General features: G+C 54.2%; 1 protein-coding gene across 5 annotated transcripts; it reads left to right on the top strand.

Moving 5' to 3' along the window:
• Positions 1 to 10: 10 nt before the first annotated feature.
• Positions 11 to 23,878, top strand: KLC4 (kinesin light chain 4). Of its 5 annotated transcripts, none has more exons than XM_066316708.1 (16): positions 11 to 147; positions 10,480 to 10,746; positions 10,935 to 11,165; positions 11,449 to 11,527; positions 11,615 to 11,840; positions 12,141 to 12,228; positions 12,532 to 12,633; positions 12,915 to 13,088; positions 13,243 to 13,342; positions 13,838 to 13,890; positions 14,906 to 14,973; positions 15,048 to 15,156; positions 15,912 to 16,034; positions 22,786 to 22,910; positions 23,022 to 23,079; positions 23,399 to 23,878. In XM_066316708.1, the coding sequence occupies exons 2-16, from the start codon at positions 10,498 to 10,500 to the stop codon at positions 23,486 to 23,488; spliced, it is 1,875 nt and encodes a 624-aa protein (XP_066172805.1). In that variant the 5' UTR covers positions 11 to 147; positions 10,480 to 10,497; the 3' UTR covers positions 23,489 to 23,878. The 5 variants fall into 5 exon arrangements, with proteins under 5 accessions (XP_066172805.1, XP_066172802.1, XP_066172806.1 ...); XM_066316705.1 differs by having other exon boundaries at positions 15,912 to 16,061; XM_066316706.1 differs by lacking the exon at positions 11 to 147 and adding an exon at positions 1,805 to 1,824 and having other exon boundaries at positions 15,912 to 16,061.
• The last annotated feature ends 28 nt before the right edge of the window (positions 23,879 to 23,906 follow it).

Genomic DNA, 23,906 nt, shown 5'->3' with positions numbered 1-23,906 from the left:
AGCCGGCGGGGCGGGGGCGGCCGCCATCTTGGATTTAAAGGGGCTGAGCCGCTGAGCGGGCGGGTGGTGCCGGCCGCGGGTCTCGCCCCGCCCCCGCCGGGACCGGCACAGCGACCGGGATCGCCATCGACGTCTTGCGCCGAGCAGGTTGGACGGGCGGGGGTACGGGGGTTCGGCCGCTCTGCTCGACGGCCCCGGCGGGGGGGAGGACACAGCGGAGCCCGGCGGCGCAGGCCGGAGCGGGAGCGGCCTTCTCAGGAGGACGCTCCGCCGGCGGCCGCGAAGGGCGGTGGGACCCTCACGGGGAGCTGGGGAGGTCCTTGTGTGGGGCTGGGGCCGGCGTGGGTCGGGGACCGTGGTCGTGTGCTCTGGCCGCTGGGGCAGCGGAACGAGCGGGGGCGAGGGCAGCCCTCGGGCCGTGCCCGCCGTAACGCTGCGGGTCGGCGCTGCGGGCGCTGCCGGCTCTGCGGACTTTGGAGCCGGCGAGGCGCGCCCTGCGGGCTCAGCCCCCTCCGGTACCGCGGGAGCCGCTGGCTCGGGAGCCCCGCCGGTGCCCGCGCTGCTCGGGCAGCTCCCGGTACGCAGGCTCGGGGCGCTCGGCCTCCCCGCGGGCAGGGCCGACTGCCACGCAGGGATGGCGGCGGCGGCCCGGAGCCCCCGAGCGAAGAGTGGAGTGCGTGTGTGGCAACTGTGGGTCAGCCCCAATCCCGGCCGTGGCTGTTTCCAGGGTCCTGTGGGCACAGACTACGGGATTCACTCACTGCTCTATAATTAGTCTGTGCCTTCATTGCCAGGAATGGCTTTCACTGTAACACAAATAATATATGTTTGCACTCCTGCTGTATAACTTATGTGACATGTAAGCGTGCCATAGGTGTATGCACCCCACAGCCGGCCAGGTTTGCCCTGCAGAACTAGGGAATGGAGGACAGCAAAGTGCGCTAGGAAAGAAATATGTGTTGTGAGATGAGGCAAGAGAGAACCTGCTTGTCTGGCTGGGCTGTTCCTCCTGGGACATCTGAACCCCTTCCCCTTGTGGGGAGGGACAGGAACACCAGTGCAGTACTGGTTCAGGCACATATAGGGGAACATCATAGGGAGCACCATGACAGTCGTGTGTTACCGTGGATGGGATCACCGTAGCAACAATCCAAGTTGGATTCTGTGTCATTGTCTTCTCTCTGAGAAGAGCAGAGACTGAACAAGTGCTTCCCAGCAGCGCCCGGCCCAGCCTCACACTGCGCAGTGTGGATGGAACAAGCCTCTAGCCTTCCCAGATCTCCCGTATCTGGCCATGGCTGCGGCACCACGATGGCAACCAGACATCTGGAGGGCTCTCTGCAGCTACACCAGCTTGGCTTTAGGGGCTGGGATGGTGTCAGCAGTGGGGACACAGGCCAGGGTGGTACCAAACAGGATGTAAAACCTTCCGCCACAGGATGGGGGGTGGGATGGAGCAGGTCTTTGGCGGGCTGAACAGGAGCCCGATGGTGGCCGGAGCTCCTTGGGCAGCATTTGGCGGCGCCGCGGAGGCTCGGCCCTGCTCCCGGGCGCTGCCGTGGATCCCTGAGGAGAGAGCCGCGAGCTTGGCTTGCGTGGCGCTTTCCGCGCTCCCGGGAGAGCGTCCGACCGTCCTGTTCCCGGAGCCCGTCCGCATCCCTCCCCTCCCCCTGCCGCAGTGTGGTTGGCTGCCGGGCGCCGGGTGCCTGCGACGCTGCTCGCTCCCGGGGCAGCGCGGCACACGGAGCCGCGCAGCGCCGCGGCCGCCGCTCCGCCGCCGCCTCCGGGAGCAGCAGCGCTGGACAAGCCGCTGCAGGCAGCCAGGTACCGCTCCTCCGCGGCGTGGGGCGGGTGACATTCCCGTCCGGTGACTGAGGCGGGCAGGGTGCCCGGCCATCCTGGAACAAAGGACCGCTTTGATGCGCAGTTTCGGGCAGAGCTGATGAAAACTTTTTTTCCCTAGTGGAGCCTTCACTTAGCCAGGTGGGAGCAGAATTTCTCTATGGTGGTTCTGAGGGGTGAAGGGCTTTCTCTGGCTTGTTTGCTTCAAGGATACGCAGCGGGCGTGCCTCCTGCTGCCAGACAAAGCCGGAGAAACGATGACGGAGGCAGGTCATACAGCAGTAGCTCTCAAAGAGCCTTGTTTCGCCCCAAACCGTCTTTTCATTAATTAACTGCTTCCTAAGCTTTTCCGAAGTGGAGGTGCACCCTACCAAAGGTGGTGGGCTGGGGGAGTCGCGGGTAAGCTTCTGCGAAGAGGAGAGGATGCGCCTGGGAGGAGGTGTCTGAAGAAGAGCTGGGGGATGGTGTTGCGGTAGAATGCTCTGGCCAGGCAGCCGGGAGAAATCTGCACAATGGTGGGAGGCAGCAGCACATTACCAGGAACAGCAGGCTTCCCTGCGTCTTACATAGCTGGCATCTGGCGCTCTGCTGCAGTTCCGTGCTCGGCTCTCCTCTAGTGCCCTTGGTCTCCTCTCTGCCATGCCACCTTGGAGATGTGGAAAACGCCCACCCCTGCCTGTGCTTGTGGGGAAAGAGGGTGGTGTTCAGCACGCATCAGGTCAAAGATCGGGCCAGCTCAGACACAGGGTAAATAAACATGGCCGTGCTTTGCTGTAATTGGCAGAAGGAGCAGGAAGCATGTGTTCTCTCATCTGCTGTTTTGGAGGAATGTCCAGGTTGAAACAACAGCATTAACCCCAAATACCAAAATGGCTCTTGGGGCGCAAAGGACACATGGCAAGATTCTGACCTTGGCAGAGTTGCTGGATAAATGCTTAATTTGCTGGGAAAGAGCCATGTAGCTCCTCAAAGAGCTCTAGCCAGACAGGGGAGTCAGGGACAGAACAGATCTGCTTGTTCTGCAGGTAGAGGTTTGTCCCTGTGACTTTGCCTGCCTTGCTGTGGTTTACAAAACCTGTTTGCTTCTGGAAATAGTAGCGCTGTCTTGCAGCCTGCAGTCAGCTGGTCTTTGCGGGTGCCCCAGGGGGGAGTGTGGGCACACCAGAGCCCTTGGGGGCACACAGAGTGGCTCCAGAGCTCCTCTGCTCCCATCTGCAGCCTGCTTATCTCCTGTGCTGCTCAGGCACATCCAGCGCATAGCCCTCACATTAGACAGATGCCTGCAAAGGCACTGGCTCCTGGGAATTACTCTGCCTGCTTTAATACGGCTTCATGCTGTCAGGGCAAGGTAATGGCTCTCGCTCTGTTTTTTATAGTGCAAGACTCCCAATCAGATTCTGAAGCTGGGAAGAGATGCTTGCCTTGGCTCCGTTCCAGCTGCTTAGCTCTTGTCTCCACTAGCCTGGAAACATGTTTTAATGGTGTTTTGCTGTAGTCCCAGGCACAGCAGATGCAGAATGGATTTGGTGAGCTGCTGCAGACATGAACAAATTTAAAAACAAGGTCTTATCAGCTGATCTGGAGGTGCCAGCATAAGCTTGCTGGTGGGAGTGGTGATGACTGCTGTTCTCATTCCAATGGCCTGCTGGAAGGGGCAGGTTTTCCTAGCCAGCTGGGGTTGTAAACAATATGATGTACAACTAGAGCAAAATGGTTTTCTGCTAATGGCAAAAATCGGTGCTGGTGGCTTTTTTTGGTTGGTTGGTTGCTTTTGCTGTTGTTGTTTGTTTTGTTGGGTTGTTTGTCTTTTCTTTTTAAACCCTTGTTGATTCCAATATCTGTATTCTTCCGTAGTAACAAATGAAGTGAGACCGTTCTGGTCTTGAAAGGAATCAATGATCTGATACAAAGCCAACCAGACTACCTGCTCTGTCTTCCTCAGAGTACGTATCCATACTGGAATTGGATGATGCTTTGATAAGACAGGAATTGCTTGGTCTGGTCAATCAGAACAAACAGCAGTACCTTTTGTCTTGTCCATTTCCAGCTGTGGTCTGGAAGGTGGGAGGAGTATGGGAAGCTCTGTAGTGGTGTGAGCATGAGTCACTGTGGCCAAGTCATTGTAAAGCCACCTTATCACCACCTTGCTCTGGGTTTCAGGAAGGTTATGTGACGTTATGTGTTTTATTAGAGATTGTGTGTGGTAGAGAGCTGAGGCTCCTGGGGCATGGAGGAGTGTTAGGAGGCTCCCTTCATGCTCTTTCCCTTCAGCTCCAGTCTCCTTGCGGGAGAGCTCTTCCACTTGAGCTGCAAATCTGGTTCCTTAGTCCTTGTCCCCTGGGCCTCTTGCAGCCTGCTGGTTATCACAGACATTCCCAACACAAGACTTCCTGTATCTAGAAAAAAACCCAGAGCTTCATGGTCAGCTAGAGCTGGCATGTGTCAGCTGCTGAAAGAAGCAGTGCTGGCCTTGATCCCTGGACAGCCCTCCCTATCCCCTAGACAGGGATCAAGGCACATCAACAGTGCAGGCAACTTGTACTGTGTTATACATGACTGAGGATTGGGGAAACTGGTTGGGTGAAGGCTTTCTGGGCTTGGAGACCAGTTTCAAAGCCATGTGAGGAGGTGTCTGGAATGCCAAGGAGAGTCCTGCCAAGGTTTTGGGGCATAGGAGAATGTGAGTCGGGCAGCTTCTTGCCTTCACTGCTTGCTGTGTTGTTGCAGGTGGATTGCTTTGGGAATCCTTAAATCCCTGCAGGACCTTGCTGGAAGGAAGCAGGCACTGCATTCCCTTTCTCTGGGCCTTGGATCAATTTCTAGTGCTGTGGTGCCTTGCTCCTTTGTCCTGAAGAGGTGTTCACTAAAGGCAAACGCATTGAGTTTATCTGAGGAATTCAGATGAATTTTTTTTCCTACCTTTTTTTTTTCTCCCACAAAAGGATGGCTAAGTTGTGGTAGAGGGGTCTGAAGAGTTTGTGGAGTCTCCTTTTTGGGAGATGGTCCTTTAGCTAGACTGATACCTGATCATATACCTGCTTTGAGTGAGGGAATGGACCAAAGGCCTCTAAGCATTCATTCCAGGTAATACTCTTCAAGTAATACTCAAGCCAGACTTTTATTGACAGAAAAGTTAAAACACAACACTCCCTCTATAGTACTTGAAGTCATCTATATGTTGGTTTAGCTCTCTAGACTGTCTGCAGTGCAAGAAAAGTCCAGGCTGGAGGCTGGCATTGGGAAAGAACTTTGGGCAGAAGATGGGACTCTAGGTGCCCTCTTTTTTGGCAATGAGGTGTAGAAACTTATGAGACAACTGGTGGCAGAGAATGTTATGGACATTAGAGTTTGAGTGACAGCTTTTGACTTTAAAATTTCAGCTCAGAGGTATGTTGGGTATGACTTCCCAGGATGCTGACTGCTTACTGATGTCCACTTTGGGTGTTCTTAGTGGCTCTCAGGGACCATCCAGGCATTTCTGGCAACCATAGCAAGTATCACAGAGCACCATTCCTGCTCTGTGCCTCGTGTGAACCTCTGCATTTCTTGTTTGGCCCGTATTAGAGCAGCTCTGGAAATAGCAGCTCGGATGTGGAGCCCAGCAGCACCGGTTTGTCCCCTTTCCTGTGGTTCTGCTCCAGGTGACCTAGGGTAGCGAAGCCTAGAAGAAGCCTAGTCCCAGTGGCTTCTATAGGACTGGTGTGTCAGTGTGCAGGTGCTCCTGGCAGTGTCAGTGTGTCCTGGCTGTGCAGCTCCGAGGCTCTGCACAGCTGGCTGTAATCTCCTACAATCTGTTTGCTCTCTGACACTGTGGTATCAAAATGGGAAGATTTGTGCTCATGACACAGCCTCTGTGATGGCTGCAACTCTGTCACTCTTTTGCTATTTACCACTTTTATTTTTCAGCATCCAAAGTATTGGTTGGTTGGGGTTTTGTTGTGGTGTCCCTTAAGAGAGAAGACTTGCTGTCTTATTTGCAGTGTCACTTCTAGCTTCATTGGAGGTCAACCAGTCATTCCAGTGACCCTTTGTTGCTCAACGGTAATGAGCTGGCAGAGGTCCAATGGAAAACAAACCAAAAAACCCTCCCTGCTTTTATTTTGCTTCCCAAATGTATAACCTTGCTAGATCTCCAGTAGCAAAAGCATGTCTCACAGGAGGAGACTGGGATAATTATGATGAAGCAAGACAAAGCCTTATGTTTCCATTTCTAAATGGAAACCATTGCTATCTATCTCCCAAATGTGGCCACTTGTTCTTGCTGTGGGTCAGACTTACTCTTTTCCACAGGAAGCTTTTTCCAGAACCCAACTGTCTTTCTGCAGCTACCTTACGTCACTTATATCCTGGAATCACCTCTTACGGAAGAATTTGCTGCTGAAAATCAGTTTCACTTCTTTGCAGAAAGTGCTGGCAGACCATCTGCAGTTATTGTCTTGTGCATGCAGAGAGGCAGTGAACTGCACTGAGTTGTTTGCAGACCTGAGTTCTATGTCCTCAGTGTATTGTAGTGCACTCCTGATTTCCCCAGTGCTTCTCCTCTGCCATCCCCATAGTCTTCTGGCATTAGGCATCATAACCTAAGCTATAAGATTCACTTGGACCCATTTATTCTGGGATCTCTGTAGATGTTATGGGTTGAAGATAGAAGCAGTGAAGCTTCCAGCTCTTTCCTCTCAAAGGTCTCGCGTGTGGGAGCAGTTTTGAGAGGCAGAAAAATGAGCTGCTGAAATTGCTGATGCTTAGCGATTTCGCGGTTATGCACTTGAATACAGGAGGAAGGTTTGTGCCTGGCAGGATGTACTTGCTGATGGATTCCCGGCTGATTGCTGCAGCTGCCACAAAGCCCAGTGCACGCATGTTCCCTCCCTGTCCTCCAAAGGGGAGCAGGAGAGGGGAGATGAGATGGGTGTTGTTGGAACGGCAGCCTGTTCCAGCAGCTCACTGTAAATAGGGAAGACGTGCCAACTAGAGTGGAAACCGGCGGGTGGAGACCTGGGCTGGGACACCTGCGGGTCCATGAGCACTGCAGCAGCATAAGCTGGGAACAGGGCTCTCCATCTCTCCAGGAGCTTGGTGGAAAAGCATTCTTCCTATTCCAATCTGAGCCCCACCCTGCAAATGGCAAACGATGATGGGTCTCCTCCTCTCTGCAGAAAACCTCCGAGTGTTTTCTGCCTGGATAAAGGACGTTCAGTGCCCCTTACTGAATGTGAAGGAGTAGGAAGAGTGCATCTACAGCAGCCTCAGCCTGCCTGACCTTGGTGTTGGCTGCCATAGTGAGTGTTTCCTCTTTGGAGGGCTGAACACTGAGTATAGACCTGCCAGCACAGGGGAGAACTACAAATGAGTGCTTTGGAGGGAGATTCCTGCTTTGGAAGGTTAAGTCAGGTCTCACTGGTGCTTGTTGCTTTCCTTTGCTGTACAAGAGATAGCAGCATTCAAATGACTTCTCAGCAGTCTCCTCTTTGTTTTCTTGTTGAGCAGCTGTGTGTTGTTCTTAGGTTTTGCACCCTCTGTTCAGCTTGGACAAGCCTCTGCCCACTGTTGAACATGAAAACATGTTGGTACCTAGCAGAGCTATGCTTCCAGGATGTCACTCTAGGGGAGAAAGGCCGAGGTTGTTGCAGATGTTTGCACAGCCAGTGAAAGAAAAAAAATCCTCTACCGGGATGCCTTGAAGGATCTGAGGATGTAGTTGCAGAGTAGGGTAAGTCTTATGTGCTGCGGATGTTTTGATTTATTTTTCCTTCTCAGTCTGAAATCTTCGCAGTTTCAAAAAACAAGTTGATTGTGAAGACTGTGAAACACATGAACATTTTCTGCTGGAAGGGCTGAAGAGGGAATGTTGCTGTAGCAGAGATGCTGATGGTTTAACACACAGCAGTTTCACAGTTGGGGAGTAGTTCTGTGTACAGTGGAATTAATGAGGCTGATTTTCTATGGATCTGGGTCTTGCCTGCCTGACTCTCTTACCTAGCAAGGTGTGAGGTCTGGTGACTTTTTATCCTGTAACATGTTCCTCTTCTCAAACTGTCTGTATTGTACTTCTTAAAGACAGCAGCAAGATCCCTGTATGGACATAAGTTTTGCTGCCATGAAAACTGTGTGCATTTCACAATTGGCCCAGTACCCATAGGGAATTGTACTGCTCAGCTGTGAGAGTTTTAGAGCAGAGTTCTAGTTTTTTGTATGTTTGGTATATGAGGCTGTTCCTGGGTATTTTCTTGTGTCCCAATCATTGCCTGTGGTCCAGAGACCTCCCACTTGCCTGTTTCCCTGTTTGCAAGTGAGTTGGTTGGAGTGTGTTTCCCTGTAAGTTGGAACCAGTGATGGGGCCATTTTAATCCTTTAGCACTTATTACCTTGGGCTCTGTGGAAGAGGTAAGTGCCTGCTGAGCCTTCCTGGGAAGCTGTCTGGACCTATTTCAGAGCATGAGAGTGCTTGGCCAGATGAGGCAGCACTAACACACTTCGGGCTGCCTGCCGCTTTTCTCTAGGGCTGGGAGTTGTTGCACATTTCTTCCTGAGTTATGCTCACCCGCAGAAGTCTGCATTAAGCAAGGCTTTCTTTATTTCTTTAGCACTTGATTGCACTCCAGGCATGTTAGAAAGGTGGGGAAAAGAATAACCAGGGGAACTGTTGACCAAATACCAGTTTCTGGAGAATGAGTTTGGAAGATAGGATACAAGTGGCAACCAACTCTCAGCACACCTAGTCTTTATTTTGAAACAGTAGCCTGTGTCCTCTATCCTGACCTTAATGAGGTTTTTCATGCTATTCTTAACATATCGTCTTCTCCAAAGCAAACTGGCCTAAGTCATGGTCCAGGTGAGACTGTTTTGGTATAAAATGCCCAATGTGCAGGGTTAACTGCATGTGGAGCATGACAGATACCCAAAAGATACAGTGAAAATGACTCAGAGTTGGTGCTGATGCTAGATCATGAAGTGAATGTGAAGTCAGCATTGTGACTTTGTGGGAGGATGACTCAGTTCTTGTTCAGAGGTGTGAACAGAAATCCAGTCTCCAAGAGACATGAGGTGTTTCTGCCCTGCTGACAGTTCAGTCAGGTCTCCACTGTTGAGGCTTTGCCTGCCTTCCTTAGGGATGGATGTACATCATGGGAACAGAAACCAAAGAAGAGTTGAGAGGAGAGTTCAGGCCTCTAAAACAACTGGAGGAAGAGTGAGGCTAAAGAGGAGGAGATGAGTGGGTTTAATAATGAGATGTGTGTACTTAAAACAGCTGTCCCAGTGCTGTTTGTCACCTTCACTTTAAGAGCTGCAGTGAGGAGGGAGCTGGGCCTCTCTGTTGCTCAGGGCCTGTTCCCCAGTAGCTCCCTGGCACTTGGGCAGAGTGCACAGGTGAGGAGAAGAGGACCCCTGCCAGAAAGGGCATCCCTGCTTGCTCTGTTCCTGTAGCTGGGACAGTATTTCTGTTCTCTCAGTAAAACAGGCACAAGGCAACTGCTGAACAAAGAGCTCAAACCATGCAGAGGTGGGTCCAGCAGGAGGTCAGAGGCAGATCTCCTGGCAGCAATTCCCTCCTCTCCTCCTGTGTAGCTTCTGGGCAGTTTGCCAGCTTCCTGACAGCAGGGCCTGGGCACTCAGGTTGCAGAGGCCTCTGCCAGCTGCAGGTAGAAAAGAGGTGCTGCTGGGCAGGTGCTGCCTGTGCAGGGCCTTGCAGGAGGCTGTTTTTGGAGTGACTTGATAGCAGGGTAGGAGGTGGCTTTACTGTTGAGTAATGTGAGGAGGCTGATGGGGTGGCCTAGCTGGTGGGTGGCTGTGCTGGATGAGTGAATCATGGAGCAGCCAGGGTCTTGCCTGCCCCTTGTGTCAGCCTCTGGCCTGTGGTGTTTCCCTAGCTGCTGGACTTTGTATGCAGGGATCTTGCAGCCGCACTAACACTGTGGGTTGTAGTGCTTGGTGTCCCTGTGCAAAGGCAGTAGCTGAGTCCTTTCCCATGGTATGTCTGGGGGGAACAGGACAGGGAAGGAGTACAGAGTTCTTAGGCCATCCTGAGTAGTCCTTGGGGTGGCAGCAGGGTAGATGAAGATGGAGGCTGTGATCCTCAGGTGGTACTCTTCTGGCACAGTATTTTGGCACAGTAATACCACTGATGCCTCTGAGATACTCTTCTAGGTGATTTTCCTTTGAAAAAGCAGAAAGCTTTGAGCTGGCATCCCTCCACTTTGTGTTTCCTTTCTTCTGCAGAAGAGGTACTGAGCTCTGACAGCCTCTCTGCATCAGTGGTCTGTGGGCAGAAGGCGTATATATTGCAACCCCAGCTGCCAACCACAAATCTCTGTTCTTAAATGGAAGCTAAATTAGTCTTCCCCCTGCTGTGAATGTGGGGGTGTTGGAGGTCACCGCTGGTTGTAGCCTTTTTGTCTCCTGTCCCACGTGGGTCACCTGTGCTGGCTGCCAACATTCTCAGCCACAGAAGCAGAAGCATGTGCCCTGACAGCTGCCTGCTGCCAAAGGGAGAGGGGAAGATGAAGGAGAAGGGCTTAGAGGAGGCAATCAGTTAAATGCTGTCTCTGACTGCTTGAAGGAGGTTGTGGTATTTGTGTCTGGTTGTGGCTCTCTGAAACAGCCCTGGAGCACTCAGGTTTTGTCTCGGTCTCTGTGCAGGGCTGCAGGAGCAGGACTATGTCCACCATGGTGTACCCAAGGGAGGAGAAGCTGGACAAGCTGAGCCAAGAGGAGATAATTTCCAACACCAAGCTGGTAATGCAAGGCCTGGAAGCACTCAAGAATGAACATAACTCCATCCTGCACAGCTTGCTGGAGACCATCAAGTGCCTGAAGAAGGATGAAGAAGCCAATCTCGTGCACGAGAAGTCCAACCTGCTCCGCAAGTCAGTGGAGATGATAGAACTGGGGCTTGGAGAAGCTCAGGTGAGAGTGGTGGGTGATCCCCGAGGTGTTATCTGGGATTGACAGAGGAAGGGTAGGCATGTGGCCATTTCCCATAAGCTGCAGGGGTGGGAAGGGGCTAAGTGTAGAAGGCTAACATGGGTGGCCCCTAAGGTGCACATGAGGAAGAGACAAGACTGTGGTTGTTACTGACTGAGACTCTTAACAAGGTGATGATGGCATTGTCCAACCACCTGAACGCCGTGGAGTCCGAGAAGCAGAAGCTGCGTGCTCAGGTGCGGAGGCTGTGCCAGGAGAACCAGTGGCTGCGTGATGAGCTTGCCAACACCCAGCAGAAGCTGCAGCGCAGTGAGCAGACTGTGGCTCAGCTGGAGGAGGAGAAGAAACACCTTGAGTTCATGAACCAGCTGAAGAAGTATGATGAGGATGTCTCACCTTCGGTATGCCCCAGTCCTTTTGGGCAGCTGCTTTTGTGGGACTGGGAGAACTGCCTACCTTGCCCTGGATTTTCCCCCTTCCTGTGCACAGCAATGCCTGTAGCTAAAGGGGGCCTGCATGGGGCAGAGTCTGTGGATTTTGTGAGGGGAGATGGTGACAGAGACAGCAGCAGAAATTGAGTGTGTTGATGGGCTGCAGAAAGGCTGAGAGTTTGGCACTGACTCAGCCCAGGCTGCTGCTGTCTCTGCTGGGAACCACCATTATTTGTGATTCTCATCCTCTCAGGAGGAGAAGGAGGGTGACTCCACCAAGGACTCTCTGGATGACCTATTCCCGAATGAAGAGGAGGAGCATGGTCCTGGATGTAAGTGTCTGCTCATACGTGGGTGCTGCCCTGTCCCTGTTCAAGCCTGCTGGGCCAACTGTGCTGTGTTTATTTCTGTGCCCACAGTGCCCCACCAGCACAGCAGTGCCGTGGCAGCTGCCCAGCAGGGTGGATATGAGATTCCTGCACGCTTGCGCACCCTCCACAACCTTGTCATCCAGTATGCCTCCCAGGGACGCTACGAGGTGGCTGTGCCACTCTGCAAGCAGGCACTGGAGGACCTGGAGAAGACATCAGGCCATGATCACCCTGATGTGGCTACCATGCTTAACATTCTAGCACTAGTGTACAGGTGACCGTGGTGGGGCAGGGCTGGGCCAGGACAGCTTTCTGCATCTCCTATTTCCTTTTACAGCACATCCTGGGCTCCCCAAGCTGCCAGTGGTTTGCCTTTCAGAATGGCTTTGGCCTAGGTGGGGTATTTGGTTTGACAAACTCCCAGATATAACTAGGGACTGGAAAAGCAGGGAGGAATGGAGAAATTAAAGGGCTGTGAAAGCTGGGTCTGTGTAGAAGGAGCACTGTTCATCACTTTGCCTGCTCTGGGCTGTAGTGTCCAAATCCCAAATAACTGGTTGACTTTGCACTGCAGGGATCAGAACAAATACAAAGAAGCAGCACACCTCTTGAATGATGCTCTTTCCATCCGTGAGAAGACTCTAGGCAAAGACCACCCAGCAGTGAGTTTCTCTCTCCTCGTTCAGTCACTTCTTCACCTTTGGGAGCTGCTGGGGCACAGTTCAAGGAGTGTTTTACTGCTTCAGTATTTCCTGCTGCCTGGTTCAGTATGGCCTGTAAGGAGTTGGCTTCTCTTGGATCCTGTGATATAGGCAGGGCAGCCTTCTGTCTCTGGACCTTTTCCTCTCGGCAGCAGTACTGCAGGCATGAAGGAAATGGGGCACTCACTGTTACTGTTGCTTGTGCCCCTTGTTTTGTCCAGCTGGAATTTGCGTTGTTTCACGGAGAGCCTTCTGTCTCTGTAGGTGGCAGCGACTTTGAACAATCTGGCTGTTCTCTATGGCAAGAGGGGGAAGTACAAAGAGGCAGAGCCACTGTGTAAGCGAGCCCTGGAGATCCGTGAGAAGGTACAAGTCTCCTTTCAGCTCTCTCTGTGGCCTCAGTGCATGTGGGAGATCCAGGGCCTATCTAGTCCGTTCAGCTGCTGATTCTACCACCACGTTTCTTGTCTCTCCAGTGTTTGCAGGCCTAGAGAGGCCTGCCAGGAGGTGGAAGGTGGAATTTCTCCTCCTTGCCTCTCCAGACCTTGGCTTTTGTCTGACATAGGCATGTGCTGGGGGACTCCAGTATCTTTTCACTCCAAGAGTCTGCTGCAGTCTTTGTGGCTTCTCTTATTTTGTTCACCCAGGTTCTAGGCAAAGACCATCCTGATGTGGCCAAGCAGCTGAACAACCTGGCCCTGTTGTGCCAGAACCAGGGCAAGTATGATGAGGTGGAGTACTATTACTGCCGGGCCCTGGAGATCTACGAGAGCTGCCTGGGTCCTGATGACCCCAACGTGGCCAAGACAAAGAACAACCTGGTGAGGCACTGGGGAGAGGCCCTGGGTTTTGGGGAGGGCTGCTCTGGGAGAGGTGAGCACTGCCTGGTGCTTAGAGACAGAGCAATAGCTGCAGGAGGTGGGCACAGTTAATCTGTTTCCCAGTGGGGCTGGAGCTGTTTTGTTTTGGTTGCAGGCTTCCTGTTACCTGAAGCAAGGCAAATACAAAGATGCAGAGGTGCTGTATAAGGAGATCCTTACCCGTGCTCACGTGAAGGAGTTTGGCTCTGTGGATGGTTTGTACAGCAGGAGCCCTTGGGGCTGGGGTGGGGGTTTCCTGGCTCTCAGCCTAGGCTTGTCTGGTTCTGGTGGTGCCCAGACTGAGGGATGGGATGCCTTGTAGGGCCCCTGCTTTGGGCAGCCCTTGAGATTGGCAGCTGCCATTCTAGTGTGTTATGCTGTTCCCCCTCTTTTCTCAGGGGTCTCAACCCAGTCTTTACAGGGTTGGGGATAGTAAATGACAGAATTGTGCTCAAACATAGGCTGAAGCTTCTCCTGTGCACCTGGCACATGTTCTTCTGCTGGGAGGACTTGTTCTTTCCTTCCCTTGTCTTGCCATTGCAATGTCAATTGTCTTTCTTGGACTCTGGGCTGGGGACTGGGGGGAGGATCTGGAGTGTCCCTTCCCTCTGATGAGGTTCTAGCTCTGGGGCCAGAGTGCTGGGCTGTACAGGAGGCAAACAGCAGTGTGGGGTGGTGAGTGGACCTGTTCTGCATTCTTCCCCACACAGATGAGCACAAGCCAATCTGGATGCATGCAGAGGAGAGAGAGGAGATGAGCAAGGTGAGTCTGATCCCAAGGGGTTTGATCTTCTCTTATCTCCTCCTTCCTGGAGAAGCTGCAGCCTGAAGAGCTGCCAAGGCCAGGAGGTGTCTGGAGAGTGGGGACACAGCACTGCTGCTCCCTGGGCCAGCAGAGAGGGAAGGCCCATCAGAGAGCAGGGTGTTTTTCCTTGGGCAGGGCTGTTCAGTCTCTCAGCCATGGCTGCAGTCTCTCTCTGCTTTAGTGATTGATCCCTCTTGGGCATGCAGATGATGGAAGATGACAGATGGCAGAGGGTTGTGCTGCAAGGCCTTGGCAGTCTGTTCCAAAGAGCTGCCAGTACCCAGAGCAGAAGTGGCTTCTGAAGCAGCTCTCAGGCTGTCTAGGGAAAAATGGAGGTCAAGAAGAAACTGCTGCTGTCACTTTGCTTAGGAACTGTAGCCATATCTGAAAAAGGTCTCTGCACAGGGTGGGCCCTAGCTGACCTCTGAAAGAGGATAGAAATAGACTGTGCTTGCCTTGCAGTAGGCTGAAAAGCAAATCTACTATTTCTCCTGCAGCCCAGGCTCTGCTCTGTGGTCAATAAATGCAGCAGTCATGCCTTTGCTTTTGCCAAGTGTGAGGGCCTGTCTGTTTTTCCTTTTCTTCCACCCTCAGAGCAGGCCCCAACCCTACAGTGTTGAGGCAGCAGTCTGGCAGGCTTGACTTAGTGACTGATGAGTCCCATCCTGTCAGCCCTGAAAGCAGAGCACTGGCAGGTGCTTCCCACAGCATCCTGTGCCTTCCCATTGAACCACTCTGCATGGCTCCCAGTGCAGGGCACTGCTCAGCTTTACGCTGTTCTGGTTGCTGTACTGCAAAGGCTCTGCTCCAGAGAATCTGCACGTGCTGTAGCACCAATCCTGGAGAAACCCAAGTTGGAGTTGAGACCAAGGGTGCAACCTGGGGTCTGGCCCCACCATCCAGTGGCAGAGCACAGGGCAGAGAAGGGCAGTTGGTGTGGAACTAACAGCTCTCTTCTCTCCTCACCCTGCAGAGCAAGCACAGAGACAGCACTCCCTATGCAGAGTATGGTGGCTGGTACAAGGCCTGCAAGGTTAGCAGGTAAGAGCTGTTCTGTGGGCAGCTGTGGAGGGGTGACCCCAGGGCTCCTGCTCACCTTCCCTGTGTCACCTCAGCCCAACTGTGAACACCACCCTGAGGAACCTGGGTGCTCTCTACCGGCGCCAGGGCAAGCTGGAGGCAGCCGAGACCTTGGAGGAGTGCGCAGTGCGCTCACGACGACAGGTAACCCCAGGGACCTCCCCTGCTGTGGGGGCATGGCAGGGCTGGGGGTGGCACCCTGGGGCACTGCCTGTGCTTGGGCTGTGCTGAGGGATCCTCCTGGGCCTCTCTGATGTTCTTGGTTTGCGTTCCCATGACCCAGAGGACCTTGGTTGTTGGGGATGCGTTTGTTCAGAGGCCCACACGTGTGTGGGGTGGAGCAGATGTCCACGCATGGGGAAGGCTTGGCTCACTGAGTGCAGAAATACTGCAGCTGGGTTAAGGCAGCTTACTGGGCTTTGTCAGCTAGTGGGGAGAACCACACTTCCTGGGATGCCTTTTCCATGCTGATTTTTCTGTCCAGAGGCAAAAAATACCTAGAATTTTTTAAGAGTACCTCTTGCCTTAAACTGCTCTCAGTCCTCAAATAATAAAGCAGGAGCTGTAAGCACCTAGCACAAAAGACTGAAGGACAGTTGAATCCTTCATACTTCAGAATGTGAAGGAAAAAGCTGTCAGCTTTGCAGTAGCAAGCCCTTGTTCCACAGGGTTGGTTATGGCTTTGTGGTGACTCACTGAGCTGGGAGTTTAAGCAGAGACTGCCAAGTGCAGGATGGCATTTAGCTCCATCCTGGTTGTGCTGGGCAGTTTTGGCTGCGATGGGGCAGTGGCCAAGAGAGGGAGCAGGAACCAAGCACAGTGACGGCACAGTGGATCTCTAGAGGGACAGGGCACAGAAAGACAAAACACAGCTCTTCCTTATCCTTTCCTTTTTGCAGGGCATTGACCCAATCAACCAGACGAAGGTGGTGGAGATCCTGAAGGAGGGGGACGGCACAGAGAGACATCGGAGCCTGGGGGGCAGCGTCAAGTACGAGAATGCCACAGACGGTAGCGAGGAAGTGAGTATGGGCGTGGAATGGAGCGGGGTAAGTACAAGACACCATCAAGAATGGCCTCAGCCGGCTGCCAGAGGGGAGGGACAGCCTGGCTGAGGGCTGTCCCTGCGTGGCCTGTCGTGGCATCCTTGTCTGCCTCCATTCATTCCCTGCACATTCCTTCCCCCTTCCTGGCATGAGCCAGCCAGCCCTCAAAGGTGCGTGTCTGGGTCTGGCTTCTGGTGTACAGAACAGATATTCCCAGCTGAGGGCTCCTGCTTCTAGGGAGCTGCCAAGCCCTGGCAGTGCACAGCATGAACTGGTCCTGGTCTGCCCTTAATCTTAGGCTTGTAACCTTATTAACATCTCTCCCTGCTACTCCGCTCTGGAGGCCCTGGCTGAGAGCCTCAGCCCCATCTCGGGCTCACCCAGCCTGTGAGAGCCATTTGGCTGTCTGTCCTGCACCGTGCCACTGACGATGCTGAGCCTGGGCAGGGCTGTGTGTGTGTGTGATATGCCTGTTGTGTCTGTGACTGACTGACTGACTGCAGGGCACAGGAATAGTCTGTAGCCAGCATCTTTGCTGTCTCCCTCTCCTGGTCTCGTGCCCTCAGCAGGCTCTGGCCAAGCAGAGGGGATAAAAGGCAGGTCTTTGCAGCTGAGCAGTGGAGGTCAGCTGCAAAGAGACTGTGCTGCAGGGAGAGCCCATCTCTGAGATGGTGTTAGCTGAGGCACAGACGGGGCAACCTGAACCTGTCTAGACTTGCTCTGAGGCTGAGGGTGACTTTGGTCACTAGCACTGAGTTTGGAGGAAGGTAGTGATCCAGGGCTGGAGCAGGTGCCTTTTGTCTCCTGCAAGCAGGAGAATGGAGAAGAGGCAAAAAGTGAGCATGGTCCTGGTGGGTGCTTGGCTCAAGGGCTGCTAGAGCTGTTAATGCTTACATTCCTTCTGCAAACTGAGAGTATAGAGTAGCTGGGGTTGTTGCAGCCTGGCACAGGAAGGCACTGAGCACACAGAATCCTTTGCTGCCCCCTCACATCTGCTGTCACTAACCCTTCCTCACCTAGCTCTGCTCTATTCCCACCTGCATGAGCTCCCTCCCTTCCCGTTTTTAATTCCCTGTTGCCATGACAGCCCTTCAACACCCAAAGCCTGAAGCCTGCTGGCTCTCTTGATTGTGGATTGTACTCAGGAGGTGGCTGAAGGGGATCTGAAAAACAGGCCTTGAAGTGGACCCAGCAGCTTCAGGGTGCTGGCTGCAAGCAAACCCAGATGCAAGGCTGTCCTTTGCCCCAGGTCTTGGCATCAGGACCAAAGAGAGCCTTAGCTCTGGCAAGGCACCAACTCTAGGCCCTTGCACTCACCATTAGTAAGGGGGCTAGACAAGCACAGAGAGAGAGCTGCAGGTTTGGATTAGATTCACCTGGCCCCTATGCTGGCTGGTGTCTTTTTGCAGCTCCTAGCTATGCTTGGTGGTGGGTGATCTCTTTGCACTGGTCATGGTCTGAGAGAGCTTCCTGACAGTCTCTGATCATCCTAAGGCAAGTAGGCAGTGCCACCCTCTCTCACAGCCAGTCCCAGGGTATAGTCCATGCTCATATGACCCTTCCCCAGGGGTCTTAGCAGAGCTTCTGTGACTCAGACAGCTGTAAATAAAGGATTTCAGGGCTAGCCCAGCACCCTGGGGGACACAGCTGCTGCCACGATCCCTTTTCCAGCCTGCTGCACACATAGCCAGTCTTCTCTTCTGACCCAGCAGCCCTGCACTGTACTGAAGCTCCCTGCAAAAGAAGGCTGAGGCAGCTCCTGCTGCGCCTGTCTGTCATGGCCTGTTGTTTTCTGTGTTGGTCCAGAGACCTCAGATGTGCTGCCTTAAAGCAGCCTCTGCTGCCCTCCCCTAGCTGTCCTCTACTGCAGGGAGGGCTGTGGGAGCTCCCAGGGTACCCTGTGCCCATAGGCAGCTCTGGAAGCACCCCAGGGCCTGGAGCAGTTTCTTGCTGCCCAGGTAATTGGGATGTGAGAACAGGGGGATGGCACCAGCTCCGTGGTGCAGAAGCCTTGGCAGGTGCCCAAGGCCCAGGAGCAGGGAGCCCTCAGTGTGGGAGACCCAGGCTGTTCCTCCCTGAGCTAAGCTGTTCCTGCCAGCCCACTAAGACTGCTAGCAAAGAACTGAGGCTGCAGTTTCAGCCTCACAAGACTCTCTTCCTGGCCAGATGTAGCCTGAGGTCTGTGCAGCCTGGGCCTTGTTCCATCTGCTCCCCAGGTGACCTACAACCTCACAGTCTTGTAAATTGTGTCTTTCTCCTCTCTGTGCACTAGGCTTAAATGCCTCCCGAGACTCCCTCTTTCCCCTCCACCGCAGTCACCTGGATGTTTGTGTTGTATCCTCCGAGTTTTCCTCCACACCATCCCTCCTTCCTCGGCGAGAGCTCCACGCCGGTCCCCCAAGGCTCCTGGCGCCTGCAGAGGAGTGCCTGGCCACATGGCCCAGCTCCAGTCCCGTGGCCAGCAAGAGCAGGAAGAATCTGCAAGGAGCTGCCAGCTCCCCCAGGCCAGGGTGATGGGACCCCGTCCCCTTGTGTGCCCCCACCCTGCGCCTGCCCTGGCACACCCCTGGGGCCCAGGCCTGCGGGGGGTTGCCTTCACTCCAGGCTTGCCCACTCCATTGGCACTAGGCGGCCTCAGCCCTCCGAGCTCGTTCCCTCCATCTCCTACAGAGGCTCCAAGATGGAGGGCTGTTACGGGACAGTGAGGCCTGGCCTAGGCAGGGCTGTCATGTGCCCATTTGCTTTCTTCCCTGTAGGCTTAGCTGATATTAGTGCCTTGTAGCCAACCTGTGCTGGTTCCCAGTGAGATGGGCTCTCCCTGCAGCACAGGGCAGTCCCCATCTTGCTACCCTCCTCCCTGCTGAGCTCTGTAACCCAGGAGCAGTGTGTGGGTCTCTCTGCAGAGGCACAGGAGTGTAGGGCAGTCCATAGAGCTGTACATCCAAGATGAGGTGAGGGGGCAACAGCCAAGGACTGTGTACAGGAACTGGCCAGCACAAGCATGTTCGGCTGCAGATCCTGACTGCATGCAATAGCCAGGTTTCCCTTCTCACATTAAGGGGTGAATCAGCCCCCCACTGCTACATGGCTTAGGTATGGCTGGTGGGAGAAGTGGGGGTGAAGTTGTTTGCTGTTCTTTGAAAGCACAGGAGGGGTAGGAGGAGAGGAGAGTTTTTTTGCAGGGGGCAGACCGCTGACTATTAGAAGTGGCTGAGATGGGAAATGGCCTGGTTTGGAGCAGCGTGATTGGGAGAAAAAGAAGGTGCAAAGACGGATGTGAGGAAGTAAAGGGCTATGGCTGGAGGTGCTCTGAGCAGGTGGGAGCAGATGGAATGAAATGGCTGGAGGGAGGTTGCCGCAGGGGTAGGGGCTGGATTGCTCACAGGTGTGCGGGGCTGACTGCAGTCCGGTTGTCCCTAGCCAAGTGGGTGGTAAATGTAGTAACCCTGTTACCAATAGGGTCACAGTGCTGACCCTGAAGGGCTGTGGGGGTGGCTCAGTGCCTCTGATGGCCCAAAGGCTGACTGGTGCTCCGGTTAACCACAGGCTCTGGTGCTGTTAGTCATTACTGGGGTATGGAATGTGTCCCAGGGCCAGACCTCCACTGTCTTGGGTCTCTTATCCTTGAGTGCACATTCTCATCCTGCCTCCTACAGGAAGGGAACCTCCCTCGCCCTCCTATCTGGGAAGAAAGCTAGGGAGGCTGTAGGCAGCAGGATAGAGCCCAGGGGCCAGCACAGGACTCCTCCTTATTTATTTAGGTAGAACCTTTCTTTATGCTAGTCATCTGGCAGGTTGTGATACTAAATGTGCTTGTGTCTGTCTGGCTTTCCTGTGATGGTGCAGGGGCCTTGGAGTACATGCATGCTGCTCCCTTGGGAGCTTGTGGTTACTGAAAGGAAGCTTGTCCTCAGGACCATGGGGTGTGGAGCCCAGGGCTGAGTGCTGCAGGGCTGTACCTTCCCTGCCTCTCTGTCCCAGCGCTGCTCCATGCTTCTGGAGAGTGGTGAGTTTCCAGTGCAGGGTGTGTTTGGACCTCAGGACCGCCTGCCCCTGTGCTTTGCCATGTCCTGACCTGGTGCTGTAACAACCATACCTCTAATTAAAGGTAGACTGACCCAAATCGCTGCCCTGTGCTTCTTTCCATGCTCTGTAGGCCAGCGTTGGTCAGCCCTGGGGTGGTGGGTGCAGATGCTGCTGGAGCAGGTCTGGGGGTGCTTGGTGTCTGTCTGTGTGTGTACAGGGGCATGTGCTGCCCCCAGGGCACCCCTCCCAGGCTGAGCATTGGAGATGGAGGACCCAGCTCCACTCTGCTTTTCCCCGTCCTCCAAATTGGAGTTGCTGCTAATCTCAGCTCTGTGACCACGTGTGGCAGGGCTGTCCTGGGGCATCTGAGCTTGGGCCTTCCCCAGCAGGCATTTCTATCTAACCAAAGAAATACCCCATTGTGTCCCTCAGTGCTGAGCTCCACATGCTGCCAAATCCTGCCCAAGCCCTCTGCCTCCATGCCTTAGGCAGGGTGGGAGCATGCAGTGGAGAGAAGCTCAGTTGTGGAGCTGCTTTTTTTTTTTTTTTTTTTAATGCTCTCATCCTGGTGGGTGCAATGGGGTGGGGGCTCTGCGGCAAACCAAACCCATAAATGTTCTGGGTTAAAAATAACCCGTCAGAAAAGGGAGTGGGGGGAGAAGAGAGGCTATTTTTAACCCAGCATGCAGCAGCATTTGGTTCTGGTGTTGGTCTGCAGTCAGTCTGCATCACTGCAGCTGGGAAAATGTGGCTCCATGCTCCAGCCCTGATACAAGAGCATACTTGCTGACCTGATCCTGCTGCCCTTGTACCATGGTCCTGCTCCCCTGTCCCAGCTGTGCTCCCTCTTCCACCCCTGGCTTGTGTGCCCTGGGAAAAGTGCCGGGCATAGCAGTACCCTGTAGGGAGAATGGTGGCCCAGTGTAAGTCTGGTGGGGAGGCTAAAGACACTTCTCCATCTTTGCTGATGCTACACACTGATATTCAGCTCATCCAGAACCTGCCTGGGATGCCTGGTGCAGGAATTGAATGGTTTACTTTGCTGCTTTGGGTGTTCTCTGCATTTCTGGTGAATGGGTCCCTTTGCAGCAGCAACACATGGCTCTCAACTTGGAAAACCCTCATCCCAATGAGAATGTGAAGAGGTTCAATGCACTTGCTTTATCCAAGAAGAGATGAGATAAATACCAGAAGAGAGGGATGCTGGTAGGAAAAGTCCTGGTCAGCTGTCAGGGAACAGCCTAGGGCTGGATCAGCTTTGGGTAATCAGAGCAGAGGAGTACTGGAAAAGCCTTCCTCAAGGGCCACAATCCATAATGGTCAGAACCAGGCAGAGACCCTGCTGACCTGCAGAGCTGCTTGGACAGTGCTGAGGTAATTGCTGCTGCTAGCCTGAGACACAAGGCATTTTGGTCATTTAGAGTGCTTCAAGGGGCCTCCATCACATCTTCCTAAGGAGTAAAAGGGCTTTTGCCATGACTTTACATCCTTTTCTTCTGTCCCAGTGTTCCAGGGGCCATTCAAAGCAGGAGCAGGGAGGACCCCTGTTACCAGGCCATCAGAGCAAAAGTAATTCCACATCAGCAGTGGTGTCACAACCTTACGTAACAGGCAGGCCAGGCCACAGGGAAAGAGCTTGGTGGCATGATGACATGGTGGCATGGTGTGGTGTCATGCTGGTAACCTATGCCTTGCATGCATGTCGAGCAAACTGCAGGAGGTGGACTGGAGCCTGTCAAGGGCTGAGAGCACCTCACTGGGTACTGGGGACTCTTGGAGGCATGTGGGAGGAAACAGGTTTGGGAACAAGATTTCAGGCTGATTTTGGTCTTCAGAAAAAGCAGACAGACATAAAAAGTGCCACCCTGCAAAGTGCCACCCCCTGGTGTAGCTAGTGGGGCTGCATGCAGCTAAAGTTGGGGGGCCTAGGAGTAGTGGTGCTGCTGCAGCCAAATGAATCCATCCCCCGTGTAGCTGCCCAAATTGCTCCAAAGGCTCAAAGCTTATTGCCTTGGGGGTGTTAGAGGCGGGATGAGGCTGTGTGTGCAGTGTGAAATGGTCTTGTGTGATGTGAGTGAGCCTGCAGGGCCAGGGTGTGCATCTGTATGAGTGTTGGGCGGAGAGGAGAAGTGGTGATGGTGTGGTGAAGAAGGGGAGGGGGAGGATGAGGATGGTTTCCAGCCAGCAGCAAATGAGGAGAGAGTCCTTGAAATGAAAGTCCCAGCAACTTTTGTCCTGGCCTGACAAAAATATCCGTCATCTTGGGACTCCCAACAGGGCTTGTTGCCCCAGTGGCCACTGGGACCTCCTTGGTAGTTGCTGCCTGAGCTGTTGCAGATGATGGAGCTGTGCCACATTTGAGCAGGATTGTACCGATGCCAGTGCCATTTGTGCTGGTGGCCTGGGGCAAGTCAGCAGCCTGTCTGAGTGTTGAGCTTGCACTGGGCAGGAGGGAGTATCAGGCTGGATGAGCCAGACAATAGTGACAGGGGTCCCTGACTCCATGGTTGTCATGCCCTGTGGAGAACCATGTGAGAGGAAGCCATGTAGTGACCAGTAAGCCTGCTTTGGGCCAGGGCTAAATCCTCAGTGCAAGTGGGCAAGAGGATGTTTGGAGCCAGTTCCAGCCACTCAGCAGCAGCACGCCAGAGCCTGATCAGTGCCACTCAGCCATCACCCTGGCTTGTGTCTCTGTGTCCAGGATGGCAGTGGCACTCTGCAGCGCAGCAGCTCCCTGGGAAAAATCCGGGATGTGATACGGAGGAGCAGTGAGATGTTGGTCAAGAAACTGCAGGGCAATGGTCCCCTGGAGCCCAGGAACACCAGGTACGTGTGAGGGTCAGGCTGCATACAGGGCAGGTGAGGGCCCTGCCCCCTTGTGTCCGGGTCTGACCACTCACAGCACCATCACATCTGCTCTGCTCTGCTTTCTTACAGCATGAAACGGGCTGCGTCCTTAAATTACCTGCACAAGTCTAGTGATGCTTCGTTTGAGGTAAGCGCGCTATGAGTGGTGGGGCTGGTACAGGACTCTGTGTGAGGCTGGGGGCTGTGTGGTCGGCAATGCAGGGGGTGCAGTAGTGGGCCCCAGGTGCAGTGCTGAGAAGCCCTGAGCTTGTAGCCCCTCGTCTGAGGCCGGAGCTCCAAATCTGAAGGTCTTGCTTCCAAGTACCCACCTCCCTTCCGCAAAGCTCAGCCAAAGAGTGACAGCAGCACCAGGGTTGTCCTGGCTTGCCAGGCAACAACAGGGTGGCAACTCTGGGCCATGGGGGTGGATTGCAGGTACTACTCATGGGCACCGTGGTTTTTTGCAGGGCACCCAAGGCCTCCGTGCGGAGAGCAGAGGCCTGAGCGCCAGCAGCATGGACCTGTCCTCCCACAGCTCCCTGCTCTCCTCTAACTGAGCTGGCTGCTGCGCTGCTGGGCACCCTGGCTTCGCGCTGCACGGGGCAGCGCCCGGCACCTCCCTACACCACCTACTCCGTTCACCCCATCACCGGTTCTCGTGCCACCGTCTGCCTGCCCAGCCCGGCCTCCCGCGGGGCTCTCTAGCTAGTTCGGGCACCGCAGCCCGCCCGCATGCTCCTCTGCTGCTCACCGGGGCCGCAGCTCTGGTGGCCGCATGCTCGGTACCGGTCACACACGCTCGCCAGGTAGAATCGCCAGCTCGGGGAGGGGGGGGCTGTCCCCGGGCCGGGGCAGCGGCGGGAGCGCCCCATGCCCCCGGGACGCGGGTCCCCCACCGGATGATCGCTGTACTTTATTTTATTAAATAAAACCGACCCTAGAAGCGACCGCGGCTCGGCCTGACGGGGACGGGAC

Source organism: Sylvia atricapilla, chromosome 3 (assembly GCF_009819655.1).
Source record: "Sylvia atricapilla isolate bSylAtr1 chromosome 3, bSylAtr1.pri, whole genome shotgun sequence".
NCBI classification, from domain to species: Eukaryota; Metazoa; Chordata; class Aves; order Passeriformes; family Sylviidae; genus Sylvia; species Sylvia atricapilla.
This window is presented reverse-complemented; position numbering and strand designations above follow the sequence as displayed.

Bases quoted from the DNA above. Each gene is read 5' to 3' on its own strand.
- KLC4 (XM_066316705.1), top strand. From the start codon at position 10,498: ATGTCCACCATGGTGTACCCAAGGGAGGAGAAGCTGGACAAGCTGAGC. The intron at 11,166-11,448 runs GTATGCCCCAGT...TCATCCTCTCAG, and splicing joins ATGAGGATGTCTCACCTTCG to GAGGAGAAGGAGGGTGACTC. The intron at 15,157-15,911 runs GTAACCCCAGGG...TCCTTTTTGCAG, and splicing joins CAGTGCGCTCACGACGACAG to GGCATTGACCCAATCAACCA.